The 21,222-nt window shown below is 45.0% G+C and overlaps 3 protein-coding genes and 1 long non-coding RNA gene across 12 annotated transcripts in view; 3 read left to right on the top strand and 1 right to left on the bottom strand.

Moving 5' to 3' along the window:
• Window positions 1-21,222, bottom strand: part of LOC135919788 (uncharacterized) — a 379,293-nt gene that overhangs the window by 134,176 nt on the left and 223,895 nt on the right. The gene's annotated exons all lie outside the window — the stretch shown is intronic.
• Window positions 1-21,222, top strand: part of LOC135919774 (zinc finger protein ZFP2-like) — a 150,261-nt gene that overhangs the window by 27,248 nt on the left and 101,791 nt on the right. The window lies entirely within an intron of this gene.
• LOC135919794 (zinc finger protein 391-like) overlaps window positions 1-21,222 on the top strand; it is a 154,469-nt gene that overhangs the window by 72,007 nt on the left and 61,240 nt on the right. The gene's annotated exons all lie outside the window — the stretch shown is intronic.
• LOC135919810 (neurotrophin receptor-interacting factor homolog) overlaps window positions 2,937-21,222 on the top strand; it is a 36,096-nt gene continuing 17,810 nt past the window's right edge. Inside the window, exons 1-4 of one of the 3 annotated variants that reach the window (XM_070526071.1) lie at window positions 2,937-3,406; window positions 3,820-3,896; window positions 6,268-6,394; window positions 19,280-19,633. In XM_070526071.1, coding sequence (XP_070382172.1) covers window positions 2,991-3,406; window positions 3,820-3,896; window positions 6,268-6,394; window positions 19,280-19,325 — 666 coding nt within the window. In that variant the 5' untranslated portion in view covers window positions 2,937-2,990 and the 3' untranslated portion in view covers window positions 19,326-19,633. Of the gene's footprint in view, window positions 3,407-3,819; window positions 3,897-6,267; window positions 6,395-9,264; window positions 9,803-19,279; window positions 19,634-21,222 lie in introns of those variants that run through there. The other 2 variants (XM_070526070.1, XM_070526069.1) reach the window with 2 other exon arrangements.

Below are 21,222 nucleotides of genomic sequence, written 5' to 3'. Positions count from 1 at the left end.
CACTGCTGCTACCCCACTCAAGTCATTCGTTCAACTCGTTTCTTTTTTTTTTGTTACTCGAGCACTGACCACTTGACCAGCTTTTTTAACACCAAAAACACATGCAGGCTACCACAGCCATGGCTTTTGTTCTTCTTCTCAGAAGGTTCTCCAACCTCCCCGTCCCCGAACACCCTCCGACGTGCTTTTCCTTTCCTTTTTTTTTTCTGCTGCCTCTCATCTACTCATCATCTTCTACTCTCATCCCATCGTCACAGAAATCAAGCAACAGCGCTCATTTATTTTTCAGTCTCTCCCTTTGGAGCCAGCTACCACCGACCACGACCACCAGTGACATCACCCAACTAACCTGATGCGTGATGTAAGAATTGAAAAAAAATTTGTCAGGTCAGGTGAAATGTCAGGGGAATAAGAATTGCAAACAAGAAGAAAACCACCTTTGTCGAAGATAGGCGCTCCTTTCGAAACGTTGGCCAGCCTTTCTGAGACATCTTATCCTTGTGTACCTTTATACCACACTCAGTATTTGTCAAATACCTTTAAGAAGTACAGTCTTCGCAGTAGCCATGCCTGTTAACACTGCCTCTTGAATAAAAAACTTTGCTTTCATGTTGAAAAACGGAAATACAGAATACCCTGAACCACTTCTTCCACACTTGAATATTCGGTTGCAGCACGTAAGCTTTAAAGCAACTTTTTATCGAGTATTCACATTACTTTGAGTGGTCCTTGGTTGTCCATATTGTGCTAGGAATTAGGTTTTAAAGACCCGCAACGCCTATACATCCCCACAAAATGCCTGGCGAGTTCTACGTAACAAGTAATGAATAAATAAGTATAGCGTCAACGGAAGCTGCAATGGGGGCACTTCAGCTAGCATGGGACTTATGGGAAGTGCATCGATTTGCCTTGACTTCGTCTTTCTAGCTTCAAATGGCTTCATCACGAACGCACGCATCAACATGAATTTATTGCGGGCAACCTAGTGCCTTAAGACCCTTGTCGCGTTTCCATTTGGCCACATCGACAAGCTGAACCACTGCAATGAGTAGCAATTGTTCGCGTTCGCAGCGTTATCTCCACTTAGAAAAACAGATTTCTCTGAAACTTACGATAATAAATGCATACAAAGCGGAATCAACAAATCCACAAGAATGTCTGCATCAAAAAGCACGAAGATCAGACAAGCCCATGTGCTTCGCATCATTCCTATGATAGCTCAACGACGACTGCAGCGTCAGATTTCCCTGTAGTATATTGTAGGAAATACTATGGAATAAACCTAGCTTGATTCACTGTGTAATCGAACGTACGTATGGCAATTTTGAAAACTTCTTGCATCTTTTTCCGAAGTCGAAGCTCATGAATCAACACGCATCTCACGGCAAAGCAATGCATTTTCTTTTGCAAAAAGCGAGATCCGCACCTGTATTTCTCTGGAAGTATACGAACCGACTTCTGTAGACAAAAAAATTTTAGTGAAAAATAAACCGTAATTCTTTTTCAACCCGTTCGCGAGACTTTTCACCTTTGCTTAAGCAACAAAAACGCATGTAATTTACTACAATAAATTGATGTTCTCTGAGCCACCAGCGGGTTAACATCGCCTGGTGATGCTCAGCATAATGTATTTTCAACTGGCCCAGCCACAACAAATACAGATAGCAATTGAGGCCTGCGCGATGTAGTACAAACTCAAAAACCATCGGCGCCATAACATTCTGCGATTTGTTCTCAGTATTCAGTCGTGTTTGCAGCGGCGGAACCTTTCGTACCGCAACCATTTTCACGAAGAAATGAAAGCAGAAGGTAAACTGGCCCTCTTGTTATTCAAACAATGGCGAAAACAGGAGCGTGAATCCGCTCACAACGAGAGCACAGGGAAAACTGACTCCACTTACCTGTTGTGGCTAGATACTCCCAAATGTTATAAAGGTTTAGAAGTTGGTTCTTTTTCATCCATATTTGACTGAGGCTTGTAAAACACAAATCTACGAGGTGCGGAGTGGGAAACAACGCATTTTCTTTAATGACAGCAACCACTCGGCATGCTGGGCGTGAAACATAATTTACGACTGCAGAGAAATCACAAGAAACTGTATCCAGTGACTCAGATACGAGTACTGAGTACGAGTACTGACTACTGAGATAAGACTATGCACGGCGCATGAGTGTTCGTTACCGAATATTCGCGTTAATTTCGAAGCAGTTGCAATTCTACATTGCTAGTGGTTAGTGAAGACAGCACTGGAATTTGTGTGCAACAGAACAAAGCGTGCGCCACTCGTCAGGTGAGAAGAACTACCTGCTTCATTTAAACCGAGCCAGAGAATGCCACATCAGTTTGCAGAATCGTTGCCTCTCGTTATAAAAAAATTGAAGGGTTTTACCTGCCAAGACTACTTTCTAATTTAGACAACCTGGACTTCCCTAACGTGCTCCTAAATCTATGTACGCGTGTGTTTCCGCATCTCGGACACATGTAAATGCAGCCGCCATGACACGGATTCTATGCCGCGACCCCGTATTCAGCAGCCCAACATCATAGATCTGGTAATCATACGCTAGTTAGGGCTACCTTAGTTTCTATACCTCTTGCGCTTCCACGAGCGCTTCCACGAGCACTTTCTTCCCAGCAAAATTTCGACGTCACTTTGTGAGGAGCATTAAAGAAAAGTGGCGATATTATACGATAACCCTACTTTTTTTCGTAGTAAGGGAGCTTTATTAAATGATTTGGTGGGTAGATAGCATGGGTAATCAGGGCGCCTCTGCTGCCGTTTGAAAATTTGTGCATTAAGCTCAAGCTAGTGGCGGATTCAAACGTCTCGTTTTTTTCCAGATATGCAGTATCATTTTTCTCGAAACACGGAAGTGACAAATGTTTTATTAGTTTCCGTTCTTTTTTTGGCATTGAGGGCGCATGTGCTGTGATTCAACAACGTGCAGTCGACAATACACGCCAGTTACAGGACATCGAGACATCAGCCATGGCTGAAGAAAGCAGCAACGAATGCATGCCTCTTGACTTAAGCATGAAGGCCGAAGCAACACTAGCCGTACTAGCCGCATGTGCTGTGATTCAACAACGTGCAGTCGACAATACACGCCAGTTACAGGACATCGAGACATCAGCCATGGCTGAAGAAAGCAGCAACGAATGCATGCCTCTGGACTTAAGCATGAAGGCCGAAGCAACACTAGCCGTACTAGCCGCATGCGCTGTGATTCAACAACGTGCAGTCGACAATACACGCCAGTTACAGGACATCGAGACATCAGCCATGGCTGAAGAAAGCAGCAACGAATGCATGCCTCTTGACTTAAGCCAGAAGGCCGAAGCAACACAGCGTACTAGCCGTGACGGTACCCAGGGCGCTTCATCTACATTGGGCGCCTACAGAACGTGAGCTTTACCACTTCTCAATTTTTTCGTTGAATACTGTTACGCTTAGGCCCGACCCATATAATAGGCCTTAACATCTGTATATTGGTTCCCACCTAAAATGGCTCTTTTTTACAGCCAGCTTGAGCTTTGACATCGAAAGCATTCTTAGATAAAGACGCGTCGACGTGAGGGCGGTGCGAAAATATTGCCACGTTTAGCGCAAAGTAAGCTACTTAGCGCTCAGGAAAAGATTTTTCAAAACATGAAGCGAACGTATACTTACAGAAGAAAATACTTCTCACTGACGTATAAGCATTGTACTCCACACACGCGATGGGGTGCTACAGCTTGAAGTCCCGGGTAGAAATTAAATACAATTTCACCTCGTTTTTTCTAGTCACAGCTAGTAACTGTCCAGTAATTATTCGTAGGATTTCTGACGATGCCTTGCGCTATCCGGGGAACACGCAGCACACGCCCACGACCAACGAGATTTGCAACGTCGACGGTACGTAGGCAATTGTCACTCGCCTTTTCCTCAAATATGGAAAATAGCCCCAATGGTTACAATGGCAGCGGTACATTTATTGCCTATAAAGATGCATTTGACTAGCATTGCCAAGACGGTTTCCGCATGAGCCGGCTTATGACTGTCCTAAGAAATTTGTGCTTATCTGATAATATCCGCATTCATACATAACCTATTCAGCAGAAGTTTTCAATGAATGTGTTCTTGTATCGGGGCGCGGATAAAGCACGCTCCTAGATGATGAGGGGAGAAGCCGAGACTGTACATTCCATGCAATGATAAATTCACTCGTAAATGAAATCATCGCATGACTCGTCGGTCTACATTTTATTCGCCAAGCATACTCTCGGAGGGTTTGACTTACTAACATCGGGACAATGTTTTCCTTAAACCGATCACGCTGGATTACAAAGCAAGTGCCTTGATCCGAATTACGTGGGTAATGTGCAATTATTTGGACGTTTCAAATGTTTTAACAGTGCTGGTACCTTTTAGGCAGAGTGTGAAAATACCTCATCAATAGTATGTTACGAGCAGCAGACATATCTCGCTGCGGCCGAATGTAGACGTTACAGCGTACAATTTGGGGCATGCACCCAAAACAGCTTATATTGAAACTCTTCGTTATTAGCAATCCACAGCCGCAGCATAAACAATACTAAATATATAATGAAAATGCAATGCAAGGAGATAGAAAATTGTTGGGTAGTTGTTTGCGCTCTGTTGCAACAAATCTTTACCAAATAGCTAAGCTATTGGCACCTCAAGCGTAAACACTATTCGTAGTGACATAGTAACAATCACTTTACCGAACGATTGACAATCAGTGGGCCACTACTTCAAGATCATAAAGCTTTGTTAAGAAGAAAATCTACGCCATACAAAAACACCGGTCTTCCGAATTGAATATACTTTTTTTTTGTAAGGTGATTAGCTTTCTTTGGATACGTCATCCATTATTCGTACTGCCAGTGTCCGCACAACCTATTTCGCGGGTGACACGAATGGTGCGACCTTAATCGTGCGACTAATAAAGTTGAGAATTCCAGACAATAAAATTAAGTTCTTTAATTTACGCCTTTGCTACCACACTGTAGTTCATTCGATGTCAAAGATGCAACTAGAATCTTTAGTTCCGGTGGTTGGGAATCCGCGTTTAATGTTTTCTTAGGCGTACGAAGGCATAGGCACTAAGACATGTGGATGCAATGATGCCATACACTCTCTTAGCCAATTCAACCCTCCCCCCCCCCTTAATATTGTAAAGAAAAGTGCATCCGAAAATTCGACTTGTCCATGGAGTTTCAATGCTAATTGCAGTAGCGTAGATGGTCATCATGAGAGTTTTATGCCGTAATTTCCACCTCTTAGGTCTTTCCCGTGTTCCTTTTATTACGCAATTGCTGCACCGTTATATAAGATACGTGCACCTAGCTACGATACTTGCAGCACTATCCACACAGTCAACACTTTTAACGTCCTTCGAGGCTTTCCATTGCATAGTTTAGTTACATATTGCCCCGTGAATAACCACATCCGCATTTCCTTCCAAGCTAATGCACTTTCTGCAATACGACTCTTATATATGCGCCGTGAGTTATCTTTTTGAAAACTGTTCTATAGTCTATTGATGAGCTACACAGGAACATTGTTAAGTACAGCCGTTTTAGCGCTCGTAATGAGCTGGGAAACGTGCAGTACTTACAACCGGTACTTACAACCGGTACTTATGTGTTTCTCTATACAAGACTCACCAAAAGGGGTTCAGATAACCACTTTCTGAAAGGCGAGAACGTATTTCGAGTACGTATTTCGAGTACGCACCTACGTCATAGAAAGCCAATAAATTAAGGGCATACGTCAAAGAACAATGTTAAATCCATCGGTAGAAATGAGTCCTCTAAATCTGCATTGTATTCGTCGGCGTCGGGCTATGCCTGTTCCTCCCAAAAAATGTATAATAAGTAATAACTTCGTGAGGCATCTAATGTGCTTAATACTGGATAGCCCAGCAAATATATTGGGTCAAGGGTTTCATGCACAAGGGACTGAGATGTTGTTTTCATATTTACCACACTCGTGTTCTGCCCGTGGTTTGAGATAAAGCGTGATAAGCGTCAGAAGAATCCAACACTACACATTCTTGATCGTGCACGGCTCACCCATCGCCACGAAGTTCTTGCATGCATTCAAGACACAGATAAAGCACTGCGTATGGAAGCACCGCAGTAAAGATTGTCGACCGCTAAAAGCTTCTTGCCTTCCACCATAAGTATGGAATATCCATTCCGAAGAATTGCCCTTGCACAACGGCGAATGAACACCTTTACTTTACTTTTGTGCCATAAAGGTGTCCCTGAAAATGGGAGCACAAGTCACCAGCGCCTGGGGTTCATCGGCAACATCGATCACGCAAGGCCCAGCACAAGCCGCGCTGGCATGGAGGAAGCATCAGCCAGTTTTGAAGACGGCGCTATGTAAGTTAACATTCAGAAAAGCTCCGTTGCAAAACAACTCGGAGACGACAGCGATGGCTACCCGTGTAACAATCATGCCTATACTCGGTAATTTCTCCTTGGGAGGGCTAGCTCTGATGGCTGAAACAGGTACTGCATCAGCAGTTTTGAGCATTCGGCAGAAGCGGCTGGCCTTGACTAACTTTACGGTTCCGACAGCGCGACCGTACATCACACGGAAATGTGCACACCCGATGCCTCAACCACAACGCTATACAGGCTCGCCCGATTTTCCATCCTGTTAACATGCCGCAATGTGCGGTAGAGTTGCAGGTTTGCTCCCCATTATGGAATATGTAAAGATTGTGAAGGCAATATGCTCATCAGAGTCGAGGCTCATAAAATGAAACAGGGTTTACCTGTTATCCTGTAAAATTACTACAAGAGTTAAGCTTCCACTGACGCATTTGCACGAGGGCTAAAAGTCTAGATGACTTAAATGCCAAATATTAACTGGTGTTTAGACAATATGCTGTCGGGGTAAACAAAAACCTTTACCTCAGGGTCTACTACCTAGGTACATTTGGAGAGAAATGCATGTGCTCGGCAACACCCTGTACGAGTATTCAAGCTTGTGGAATTTAAAGGAATGTCATAATATCGGAACCGAAGCTGTTACATATTAGATTAGTCATATACTTAAGAAGGCGATGAGAAATTCAAGGAACAAAGTTACATCTTTGTGAACGTATAATGGTTTCCAGCAAGTATGGAAGCGAGCACAAGTAGAAACAGAGAGGACAACGCTGGACTTGCAACTGAAGTTTTTTGTGAAAGCATTCCACAAATCACCGCCACGCATGTGTATACACCCAAGAACGATGACAAGGTTTGTAGTGAATTATCAAAAAAAGTTGTACACGTACACAAAAGCGAAATCACACCCCTTCCCGACAAAGGCAACAACACGTGGATTGACATGATAAATTTCGAAATTGCAGTTGTTTATCATTGATTTGAACCGAAGGATCACTCACACAAGTATGCGCGCCCAACTTTTTCATGTGGAACGCTTCGCTAATTTCTCTTTCCAGTTTGGAGTGCTCTCTACCCACTATCGATAAACTATGAATAAAAGGTCGGCATTCGTGCTTCTTGCAATGTAATGGCAAGTTCTCTCCTGTACCTGTACGTAGCAAATAGCGATGGTCACGCATGCGGTCAACTCAACAATAGATCATATTCACATTAGCAATCAGGTGATAGAGAAATGTGCGGAATATAACCAACCCTTATATATAGCTTTCATTGATTACGAGAAAGCGTTTGATTCTGTCGAAACCTCAGCAGTCATGGAGGCATTACGGAATCAGGGTGTAGACGAGCCGTATGTAAAAATACTGAAAGATATCTATAGCGGCTCCACAGCCACCATAGTCCTCCATAAAGCAAGCAACAAAATCCCAATAAAGAAAGGCGTCAGGCAGGGAGATACGATATCTCCAATGCTATTCACAGCGTGTTTACAGGAGATATTCAGAGAGCTGGATTGGGAAGAATTGGGGATAAAAGTTAATGGAGAATACCTTAGTAACTTGCGATTCGCTGATCATATTGCCTTGCTTAGTAACTCAGGGGACCAATTGCAATGCATGCTCACTGACCTGGAGAGGCAAAGCAGAAGAGTGGGTCTAAAAATTAATCTGCAAAAAACTAAAGTAATGCTTAACAGTCTCGGAAGAGAACAGCAATTTACAATAGGCAGCGAGGCACTGGAAGTCGTAAGGGAATACATCTACTTAGGGCAGGTAGTGACGGCAGATCCGGATCATGAGACGGAAATAATCAGAAGAATAAGAATGGGCTGGGGTGCATTTGGCAGGCATTCACAGATCATGAACAGCAGGTTGCCATTATCCCTTAAGAGAAAAGTACATAATAGCTGTGTCTTACCAGTACTCACCTACGGGGCAGAAACCTGGAGGCTTACGAAAGGGGTTCTACTCAAATTGAGGACGACGCAACGAGCTATGGAAAGAAGAATGATAGGTGTAACGTTAAGGGATATGAAAAGAGCAGATTGGGTGAGGGAACAAACGCGAGTTAATGACATCTTAGTTGAAATCAAGAAAGAGAAATGGGCATGGGCAGGACATGTAATGAGGAGGGAAGATAACCGGTGGTCATTAAGGGTTACGGACTGGATTCCAAGGGAAGGGAAGCGTCGCAGGGGGTGGCAGAAAGTTAGGTGGGCGGATGAGATTAAGAAGTTTGCAGGCAGGGCATGGCCACAATTAGTACATGACCGGGGTTGTTGGAGAAGTATGGGAGAGGCCTTTGCCCTGCAGTGGGCGTAACCAGGCTGATGATGATGATGATGACGCATGCGGTCATTATTGCAATGACCTGTCTGGGCGATATTTCACTGTCCGCATGAGAGAGGTATGCGATACAAAACCGAAGATGCAAAGTTTTTCTGAAAATAAGTGATGTGCTTTTTTTCACAGCCACTAGTCTCATCTTTCTTCCTTACTGTCTTACTTAGCATCACTCACAGACATTTGTACTCTCCTTCACCTGTTTCATGTAGAATATACATGATGCATGAGATAATGAAATGCTTCCGTTATGCTTGCATCTCGAACGAGAACAGTTTTTAATTTACTGTTCAGCATCACAGGCCACTGATAGCACCAGTGTTCAATTTCTGACAATAAACAGCCCAAATCGAGCGCTAAATACCAATGCAGGAACTTAGCGCTTATGTTGAGCGAGTCACCTTACCATTATGGTACGCTTTACTTTGCCAAACTATCATTGGGTCAAAACCTATTTTTGCCATCCCACAAGAAAGTCGGCCATCTTGAGTTAAATTGTCCATATCCTTGCAGGAATGCTACTGAAACCGAAGGAAGAGAACAGCAAGGGTCCTGCGGTGCTAGTAGAAAGGTTTCCAGCAGAAGGCATGCCTCACACAGGCAACCCAACGAACCTACGGGAGGCACAGGGCCTATGTTCAGAGCACGCGATCGATCGCCTGTCGACAAGTCGAACCACAAATGCGAAACATGTGGTAAATTGCTAAGTAGCGCTGCTACTCTAACCGTACATCACCGGACGCATACAGGAGAAAGACCCTACAAATGCGAAATATGTCATAAATCGTTCGCGCGCAGTGACAGTTTCCATAGGCATCAACTAATTCACACGGGATTGAAACCCCATATCTGCCAATATTGTACTAGACCATTCAAAAGGAAAGCGGACCTTAAAGCTCATCTTATGTCGCACAGTGACGACAGACCTTTTATTTGCGACATATGTAATCAGTCATTTAAGTATAACTCATCTTTGAGCAGACACCGCAAAAGAATTCAAGAGGGTAAATAGCCGTACGATTCCTAGCAGCGTGGATTTCGGTTTGCAATCGCACATCTCTGCAAGAATATTTGGTGCGAATTGTGTGGAGTTTCGTTTAGACATGCAGCTCAACTGGTTGCAGATCACGTGACGCATACGGGTGGGCAGTGACTAGTGCAGTGTGACTAGGGCAGTGTGACTAGTGCACAAGGGAAGTAGATCACCTACGTGTTTTGCATAGGAACGGGACCATGAAGCAGAAAAATAACGCTGACATTCTCCCACACTGACCAGAAACTAACCGAACGTATCGTGTCTTTGCATGCTTAAAGGGCTGAGTGAACTGCGAGACGTAAAGGATGCCACTAGATTTTTCTAAATTACGTGACAAAACGTCGTCTCCGCCAGAATTTGGTATGCTTCAATGTCGAGGTATACTGCAGATCCTGTGTAGAGCTCACTGCTTGCAAAACTATGTTGTTCGCCAACGTAGCTTTAGCCAACTCATTTCTAGAAAAACCATATTGCGCTGCAGCTTTGTGTTGGCGTAACTAGAAGGTTGAATGTTCGCACAAGATCCTTGAAACCTCGTGTAGTTTTGTGCAAGCGTTTTTACAGTGTACTAGTAATCAAGGTTTAGCTAACCGTGCTTTGAGGATTCTGCAGTGCGAATGGAAGGGTGTACTTCACATGAGGAACCCATTAAAATAGGAGGCACTGCATTCTTGTCAACTAAAACTAATCTCTAAATATTGAGGTCCTTCGGCCTTGCTGCCTTTCTGGGACATATTTTACAATACATGGACACAGCCATGGGAAAATTTGCTTCACTTACAAATTATTCAATGTGCGTGATGTTTTGGTTCTCTCTGGCTCTTGTATTCTTAACGAAAATTTTTATTCTTTATCATACTGCTGACAAATGGGAGACTTTATTCGACTCAAATCATTTGGAACCTATCTATACATCTTCTTCCAGAGTGAATATTTAAAGTATTGTGGTGATGAGGTGTAACCTCCATCAGTTTCAATGTACAGTTTCTTATTCACTCGGAAGTCATCTCTTTTGACTTTCCCTGCGCTCTAACGACAGCAGTGGAATTTTTTAGCATGATCTGACAAACGTGTACCTGCGAGCAATGATAGGACAACTCAGATAGTTTTTAGTTAATTATTGACCCGCGTACTTCTTTCTTCAATGTACGCGTCTCACCGAATAACAAATGTTAAGTTACAGCTCAGGGCATGAGACACCAGCATGTATCAGAACATTCTGCAATAGTGGAGCGTTTTGTAATCAAATTGCACGCGTAAGTCGAATACAGTTGTGCATTCTGGAAGACATGCGAGCGCCAATGATAAGGCTGGAATCTATTACGAAAAAAAGTGACAATAGCCGATACTCGTTAATGGCAAATCATTTGTTCAACGATCAAATCACGTGCCCGGCACTTAGTTAAGTTATTAGCATACACTACGCTTGTTCGTTCAAAGGTAGAGTACGCATCCATTATTTGGAATCCGCATCAGACCTATCTGATTGATCAACTCGAAGCATTACAAAATAAAGCAGCAAGGTATATCACAAAAAAATACTCGCGAAACTACACTGTTACGGACATCAAGGAATCACTTTCATTGCCCTTTCTTCAAAACCGCCGACTAATAACTTTGTTATCACATTTTCACGCGCTTTATCATAGTAGATCCGCGTTCCGCGAATCTTGCATCAATGCAGCTCATACTATTTTTCAGCGTTTTGATCACCCATTTAAAGTGCAACCCCTTTTTGCTCGCACTAATCTGTACCGTCATTCACCATTACTTTTGGCAATATATCATTGGAATAGACTACCGAGGGACATTGTATCTGCCATTAACCATGATGTTTTTGTTAACAAGTTGAAGGTTTTCCTAAATGTGTGGTTATTTCTGTATTGAGTGCCTACTTGCGTATGTTATTCTTTCTATAAATAATTATGTCACTGTATCTTACCAATGTCCTTTTTCTACAGGTTTTGTAATTGTAACTGGCTCCCCCCCACCCCCCCTATGTAATGCCCGAATGGGCCTTTAGGGTATATGAATGAAGATCGTTCTGCCCCACTGTAACTTGTTTTCTTGGTTCAGAGGTACGCCAAATAAAGATTATTTCATGACTCACGGTTCTTCTGACTGTGTTGTTCACCGTCACTACAACGTGACATCTGGTAGAGGTGCTTCATGGAAACAGAATCAACCCTGCCATAGAAATAACGTGAACGTCGTTAGGGGCGAGGGAGATAGCCGCAGGCTATGACTACCGCCCGAGTACTTGACCTCTGCTCGAGAAGACTAGGAACCTGGTGGCCCAGATAACTGGCATATTGAGAGTGCCCGTGTCACCTGCAGCGACGTGAGCTACAGGTGACACGGGCACTCATTCACGGGTCAATGTTTGGAAATCTGAGAAGCTGGCCAGAAACCTACTCAAGAACCGCTATGCTTAAAAATTGAAAGCGTGAAAAGCAGCCCTTTCACAGCTTAAGTTTTTACACCATTTCACCAATTACATTTCTACACACATTCGCGAGCGTCATGCTTAAGGAGCGGACCTAAGTTTAATAAGAGCACCGTGATTTCGGAGCAGAAATCAACCCTTAATTCAGCCACGTCGATCCGCACATGGCAGAGATTAGAGTTTTTCCTCATCTGCGGTTTTGAAGCAAGTGATTTACGTCGGATATGTAAACCGCCCAAGACCATTGCGAAATTCCTAGCGGAAGCAATGGGCATTGCAAAGACGTTGGAAAAGCGCATTCGCAACATTATTGACTAGTGCCCTCGCCGAGGTGAAAAATTCAAGCATTAGGCTCCGACGAACTCCGAAAGACCACCAAAAGATTTGCACGCGAAGGACTACTTTAAATGTTCTCTTCGACGCAGCCTGAAGTCGCCTTAATTGTTGACGTCGTCTGCGAGGAGTTCCAGCAGCCATGCGGGGTTACTGAATTGCCGCAGCTGAAGACTGGAGTGATGGCCTACGTCACCGTCTTCAGGCGTCTCGGTCCCCCTTCACGCCCGCATCTTAGAACTGCTCGCTCTGCTCAAACTGCGGTAAAAGCCGGACACGTCAATTGCCTATACCCATACCATGAGATGCTACTGAAAGGTTGTGCAGTCAACTGTTTGCGTTCACAGGAAGACGAACAGCCGCGTAAAATTGCTCACTGTTTCGCTTCAACTGAATGGAAACACCAACGACTCTCTCGATCGCTGTCGCGAAGGCACTGCCTCTGACTGGAGCACCGAGGATAAACTGTGGCTATACATGGCCGATATGTGGGTCCGTATCCGCTAAACCAAACACAGCAGCTTGCGGTGGTGCGGTTTCTGTTTACTGAAGTGTCGAAGGTCCTCCGCCGCCAACACAAAATCAGTCTTCACGACGAAGGAACGACGCGCTGCAATTGCTACGAAGCTTCGAAGAAAAAAACCACGCTTCTTAAAGGATGCCTGACGACGCCCCGAAGCAGTGGGAAAGTGTCACGGAGCCATAGTGAGACACCTCGAAATAACTATGGTAAGACTATGAACCATCAACATCGACGGTGTCGCCAGGCAGTGGCGGCATTAGTGGACAGAGGACCTGACTACTCCGTCATTTATGAATCCTTAACCGCACAGTCAATGACAGTTATGTCTACATGGCAAGGAACCGCAGTCCTAGCATCTGGAGGCCACCTGACAAGGACGACTGCAATGAGCACGTACGTCGAACGCAAGAGGTGCTAGCCACCCTTGCGTCGCAGAATCACCCTTGTGTCACAGGATCAGGACAACTCGCCCGCCTGCGCATCAAGCACTAGCCAAGGATGGTCAGACAACGCTACAATCTTCGACCACGCTTCGTCGAATACCAGGCCGCGACTATGATTGGGTTTGCAGCCTTATAAGCTGACGTGGACTAAGTGAGAAGCTATGTTATTTCGGACTCCACATGAAAATAAAGGGAATGTGCGCATGGCCCGTAAGCCCGCAACATGCCCGTAAGCAGTCCAACTTTTCCTACAGTAAGCGGTTTTACCGTAGATAACAAACCATGATTACATTGCTTTAATTTTGCTTACTACGTGTTCTTTTGGTCTTCGCTATCGTTTGGTGCTCGTTGCCCGGGTACGATACTTTTTTAGGTAGGCGCATTGACACGTGTGCTTTTTATCTTTTTGCGGCGAACGCGTTTCAGCGCCTAAAGTGTTATCACTCCGCGCATGACGTCTTTGCATGTATCACAACCTTCTGGGTCATCCTCACTGATTTTTTCTGCTGTTTAATTTATAGTGGAACCTTCTGCAATCCGATTGCAAACGTGACAAAAATAGTGTTCCACATAGTGTAAGGCGCTTGAGCCCATGCAATTAGTCTGGAATCTTCGACCGTGGCCACACCCGTCACTGGCACGAAAAGCTAATCGTGCATTACTGCAATACTGGTGGTACACCGGTTTCATCATCATCATCATCATCAGCCTGTTTACGCCCACTGCAGGGCAAAGGCCTCTCCCATACTTCTCCAACAACACCGGTTTAAGAGACCGTTTATAGTGTCCCTGTGCATAGTGTCCCTCCCACAAGTACTCTGTGCTTACTTTCTCGCTTCTTCTATCTATTCCCCTTTCCCCCACCTCCAGTGTAGGGTAGCAAACCGGATACTCTTCTGGTTGACCTCCCTGCCTTTCCTGTCCTTGCTTTCTCTCTCTCTCTTCGACTACGCAGTTGTAAATACCAGACTCGCTTGAGCCGCAGATGAGTTTTCGGACGGTTTAGGCATGTGCTCGCTGCTATCATTCAGCCCGAGTGTAACTTGTTTTGTGGGCATAGTTTCGCTGAATAAACTGGTGGTTTAGTCGTGGTTCATGCTACTGCGTTTTTCGTGGTCGTTTCAACATGGAAATGTCGAAGGCTAGACACGTCCTAGTGAAACTTTCGTCGACAGTAAAAGAAAATTGTGCGTTGCTCTGTTATCGCAAACATCACGGACCAGCGAAGCGGAGCGAAGCTAAGGATACAGAAAAATTGATGCCGTGTTCTTCAGTGGGACGTTTCGGTTGGGACGGTGCGCCATTGCAGGCGCCTGCCGCTGCAGAAGCGATTTGTTGAGGCGCCATATGTATGGGTGTCGTCTGCCAGACGCTGCACCACCGACCCTTAACTCTGATGCATGCTAGCTCTGACGCCGTGTACCTGGTAGCTGTGGTATATGTAAAGTCCTGCAACGTCTCATATTCATTGCAATCTAAACACAATAGAAGGCTATGAGAACCCCATCTTCTCCTTCACTTCCGTAAATCTACAAATAACTTCACGCACTGATGGAGGCTTACCAATTTTTCCACTCGGCAGGAAGATTTTCCACCATTTCTATGTAGCAAACTGCGATACAACTCAAAAACCAAGAAAGAATACCTTCTGCTTTTGTTGCTGGCAATTCTTTACTTACACCTTAGGCGGGAGCTATAAGGTGCTAAATATGCTCAGCGAATACCTCCTGATCTTGTTTCGTGACAAACAAGAGTACGAGATGCTGACCAGTCTTGTGAAACTTGGAGGTATTCCGATCACCAGCTTACAACACTGATGCATAAAAAGCGTGCGCGTATAAATATTGCTTCAGTCGCCAGCTGACTTCAGCAAAACGTGGTGTGCAAAACCACCCCTCGGACCAGTGTGCTGACACACCCCATTGCAAGAACTGATCTGCGATCATGACTATGCACTATAACCAGGATCACGTGCAAAATGAAAAAAGAAGGAAAAGGCCGTCACCATCAGTGTCAACGAGAGTACGTCACTTCAGTAAGCCCATATAAGGCGCCCAATTTTTCACTACGCAGCCTTTGCTGATAGGAATCGTAAGCGAGGGGGGTGGGGGGCGGATGCCGCACAGGCCAACTTCGCCTCCCTGGCCTCTGCGCAGCTAGCCATCTTCTCCGATAGTTAAATCTTCACTCACAATGATTGACCTGGGCGACTCCCGGACCATCAGGCTACATGTCCTCCCATCACCAGGCGACACCAGAGAAAAGCTCGAACAGCCTGCAAGCGCGGGCACTCAGCGCCTCCCAGAAGACAAGGGACACGAATTTGGAGCCGTTGGTGCCGAATAACCGGAATAATTCCCGTGATCGGCCAAAAACAAAAAAGAACAAAGGATTATAGGTGAAGGCAAAGGGTAGGGAACACAAACTTGAATTGTGCCTTGGCACATTGACCACTTTCCTTTGATTAGTACTAATATGGTGTTGTGGATAATGCATTTCAATGGGAAGGATCTAATTAAAACTTTCATTACCTTGCAAAACTATTATTTGAACATATACCTCAGGTATTTTTGAGTTCAGGAGAGGCTTTCAAAATCTGACCAATCAACCTTCCGTGATCGACCCTCTACTGAAGATACCGTGACGACGCCATGGCCTCATTGGCTGGTGTGGCAATAATTGTGCAGGCAATTTTGTCACCTATATTCCACAACTTAACACACCCTTCCAGCCAGTGCCTGTACAAGTAATATTAAATGACCGATTCGTTACAATTCCTTCTATTCACATTCGATCTAATTGTGTATTAATAAAGGTAAGATTTTATGGCCGGTGAGTGAATGCTGGTGGTGAATTTATAGTTTATCGAAATTTATAGCTAGACCTTCGGTGCAATGCGAAAAGTAAGCACATGGAAGAAGTTCTTTTAACCTTTAGTAAGTGGTTAATAAAGAGGAGGCTATCTAAGGTACAGTATAACACAATTAGTATTGTTCTATTGATTCAGCGGTTGGCGCGTCTGGGCTTCTTCCCTACTTGGAAAGGAATCTTATTTAATATTTTAGGCAATATCCACTCCACGCTGACATCAAATTTGTTGCAGCAGCGCGCCTGTGCTCAGCAAATTCCTATGTTGAAGCTGGCTTCAGCCAATTGGTCGTACTTTAAGAAATCAACATATCTTATTCGTTATTAGATAAGCAAAGTTAGCATAGACGACGCAATAGCATACTTTAACACTTTTATTACTGACACCATAAAATACATCCAAAAGTGAGGAAACCAGGGCTGCGAAGAGACGTAAGAAAAGCAAATAAAACATTCTGCACACTTCGTCGTTACCAAAACACGTAAAATTTTATCCAGTTGAAGGAGGTAAGTCAAAGGATAGACCGACGCAAGGGTAAGCTGCAGAACAAGCTGGGGCAGTTTCTTTCTGGCATAAGGTCCTGCACACAAGAGATGCAAGTCTGGTATGGTATAACAAGCTTACAATGGCAGGAAACTCATCCGTAGACCCTGGTGAATGACCGAGGCAGGAGCCTAGAAGACCACGCATATACTCTTGGTGAAAACTTCGAGCGTGTGTGTAGCTCAATGCCGAAAATTCAACCATTTTTAAGTTTTCCTTAAGCTCCATTAAAGCTTCTTTCATCTTCGAAGAGCACTTCTGCCGTCTCCGGCACGTTTATTTCGCCACGTTTTTAACTGGCTTACTTGCGCATTAATCAACTAAAGCTTTTAATCAATCGTTCGTGCACCCTGCAATTGAATCCGGGGGATAGAGAGAGGGAAAACATTATTCAAGGTCCAGTTCGCTTGGGTCAAGGCAGACGGGTGACCTGGAGGCGAGCCCCACCAGAGGCTCCCTTCCTTAGCAGGCGGCCGGACCTTGAGTCTAGGCGGCATGGTCGGCCAGGTGAACTAGCCAGATTTGATCCTTCGGGTATTCTCTGAACAGCATGTCAGAGCTTGTTCACTTATTTCTTCCCGTTAAGTATCAACCCACTTCACTGGTGCTGAGTGTGCAAAAATTTACGAATATAGCGTCATCACTCCATAGGATAGCATCGTGGCTTCATCGTCCACGGCTGGACATGTCTTCTTCATTCCTAGCGTAGGACATGGATAAACATAGAAACATGAAAAACGCGTCTCACATTTCCAGGAGCAGTAGTTTAAGTCCAAGCACTGCCCAAGTAGGCATTCACGAACACTAAACCACAACGAACGACAGTTCAGGGTGAGTCCATGCAATTGTGGTCTTCTTGTTTTTAAAGTGAAGCTTTTTAGGCGAACTATCCTGGACATTGTTGTTGATTAAAGCTGCTGCTGTGTTACCGCATGGGCGCGTGTTTCACGTCGCTTCGCACGCATGCGCAGTGCAGTTTCCATTACGCCATGAGCCCAAGCATGAACCGAGAAAAATACAGTCAACCTTACACCTGTAATTGGAGTCTTATACTTCTCCATGTACACCCCTGTGCTTACACAACGCCAGCTTGTGTACTGGATGAGCATAATTTTTTTCCCTTAATTTTACTTATGTTTAACAGCGTGTAGGCGCAACAACGTAGACTGCTTCCGATAAAGATTTGCTACCACCGTAAAAACAAATCTTTAGCGAAGATCACTTTTGTCACCCTCTACCCGTATGTGCGTTCGCGGCGCCAAATACTTTCAGGTTTTAACTTACAACGGTGCGGAGGGCTTCAGCTTAAATTTTTAACATAGTAATTTTTGTGGCAGAACATGAATCTAAATAAAGCGCCCCTATTTGAGGCACACACAGGTGAAAAAAGGAAAACTTAGTGTGCATTTATATACTTCAGAGAACGCATGTTATGCCTAAAAGGTAACCTCTTCCTGGAAAGGCACATCATTTGACAAGGAGGCGAAAGGCGTCATTGAGCCAGTAAGGACGAAGTTTACTAGAAGGACAACGTTTTCAAGAAGTGTATTTTGTTGTTTTAGCTATCTTACAATGAATGAACATGAATACAGCACCTTGCTATACAACCCGAGCAAGCTCGTCCCCTGGGCGAACTCCGAAAACTGTCGCATCAAAGAGGTCATTTATTGAGGCAATGAGTTGGTCCTTACCGCAAAACGGCCTCATTGAGCAATGCTCGCTAAATGTGCCTGTAGATCCACTTCGCGAGTCTGATGTACAGATTTCCCGCACGTACTCAACTTCGATGCACTATCTATTGCCGCAAAAAATTCCTGCTCTTGTCCGTGATACGCGTGCACGTATTTTAAATATTTTCTTCCTACGGCTGCTGTGTCTGTCAAGCATAAAACTTGTACCACAACATACCATTGAGAAATTAGGTCCTGTCTGCATGGTTCAGGTATCAAGATTTTGCCATTCCGTTCAGGATGTCCCTCTGATAATATGGACAGATTATGATTGTCGAGTAGAATAATGTGGCTACGCAACCGCAAGGGAAACTACCATTCTTTGCACAAGATTTTTGCAATTCACGCAGCAGTGCCGCGTGGAAGACGATGCAAATTGACTGCAGGGCTTTTCGAACTAGAAGGAGGAAATTCTGGCAGCCACAACCCATATTACTTTCTGGAGCGAAAACGGTGACCGCTCTAAGGCTGTGCCAGCTGGTCACATCTGCAGCAGAAACTGCACAGTGCTTCTTTTAGATGAATTATTTTATTATGGTGAAGTAACGTCGCTTGCTCGTTCGGGGCATCTATCGTTTACGTTCGGTAAATAATTTTCGTTCCAGGGCGGCAAGACAGCTGAAGAAGTGGCCATCACCCTGGCCACGCTAGATCCCACCTGTCACACCATCATGTGTGACCCTCGCTCAGCCGTCACTAACTTCTGAAAAGGCCGTATTTCCCCCCAAGGTCTTCGCATCCTGTGCCAGGCACCAAACTCTACATACTGCATGACCCCCCTTACATGCATCCCGGCCCATGCAGGCCCTGTCCACCAACACCTCCCCAATCTCCACCAAGTCACCCACTCCATTGCACGAGGCCAAGCCAACCCCGCTGGAGTCACTTGAGACGAGTTGGACACCAGAAACAATCTGACCACCTATAACGATCTTGTTAAGGTAATTTACTTTAGTCGCCAAACCTTCTCCCACGTCACCCCAAATTCAGCCGGACGAAAGACCTTGCCTCTGCTACAAATAAACACGCACCCTTCATCCGCCTGCCTTCGCCTTATATTCCCAGACGTTTACACTACACTGAACTGCTGGTTCTGTGGTATTCACGCCTACGCTTCCGCATATGCTGTGGGAGTGCCTAGTACAGTACACACACATTAACACCATGACCCTCTCGTCGAGGTTGCATGAGGCTCTGCGGAGCTTCACCCTCGACGACCAAACTTAGGCGACCCAGCACGCCCGTGAGACGGCGGCGAGGCAAGCTCTCGACGTCCCCTTATGGCAGGCTTAGGCCTAGCCATCGTAAAGTGCTGGTCCTACAGTCAAATTTCACCCTCACCCCTCCCCCCACCCTCCCAAGGAGGCAAGAGGGGTCTGTGGTGTTGAAGCCGCAATCCTGCAAGCGGCCTAGGGATGCTTACGGTTATGTTCCTCGAACTCGGTTGGGTGGAAAAGATTTTTGCGATGAGGCATTTTGGCAAGAAACCATCCTGTAGCATTACGTGAAGGATCTCTGTACAACAAAAAACACCCTGAAGCGAGCAGAAGTGAGCCTGTGCTAAAAGAGAGCACTGACGTCACTTATACGTGCCTTAGATGTCTAAGGGCCAATCGGCGCTCGAATAGCTACACACCCAGGGCTAACCCCAATGTTGACTTCACAGATGTTGTCTTCACATTTAGCGGTGTAATTTGGCATAAAATAAAGGGGAAAAGTCTTTCTGAGTCACCCTCCGACAAACATCGTGTTGGCTTTGGTGCATTCTATGTATCCACTACGTGCGCCACGACTGCCAAGATCTCCCGGAGAAGCCTTAGCACTACTCCTGAAAGAAAAAAACAGTAATAATCCCATGTTCCTGTCTACAGCTTTTGGCAGGACGATGGCTTTACTTAAATTTCCTTTGATGATTGAGTGTCAGTGCAGCACGGGTCACTGAAGCGCCTTTTCTAGTGTTAGAATATTAGCACTTTAGTGTCGACATAGTGGCGCACTCTATCGTCGCTATTTTACAGATGGGTTTTGCGATTTACTTCGAGTTGCCCAAATGCCCAACGTTTTATCGGTTCTCTTTCATCCCTGGTGCAGAATGCGCATGCGCGATCATTCAACAACTTTCGGCCTCAGAAAGACGCTAGTACTCCGGAGCATGAGCATCAGGCATGGCTGAACAATTAGTTATTTCACGGTATAGAACGCAATAGATCGAAACGCGATAGCATTCGAAGGTTCCTGACTTATTCTCACGCTTCGCAGCAACTGCAACTTATGCAACTGTAATGTTTACCGGAAAACGCTGGCGGTGAATGCTATGCACGAAACGGTGCCTTCTGGTAGAAACGCCGCCTCTTGCGTGAGCCGATTCCGGAAGTTGCGCACAGCCACGCTAAAAAAAAATATGGGGTTCTTGTTATATTTTGGCACGTTTACTATTTCAGTCTCAGAATATTCAACATGGCAGACATGCGCTGTCGTTGTTCACGACATTTGTTTGTGGGCTAACATTCTAAAAACTCCGAAGAATAACCTTGTTAAGAATGTAAGA

The sequence above is a fragment of the Dermacentor albipictus genome, chromosome 9 (genome assembly GCF_038994185.2).
Source record: "Dermacentor albipictus isolate Rhodes 1998 colony chromosome 9, USDA_Dalb.pri_finalv2, whole genome shotgun sequence".
In the NCBI taxonomy this organism is placed as follows: domain Eukaryota; kingdom Metazoa; phylum Arthropoda; class Arachnida; order Ixodida; family Ixodidae; genus Dermacentor; species Dermacentor albipictus.
Note: the sequence above shows the minus strand (reverse complement) of the source record. Positions and strands in the feature narration are given on the sequence as shown.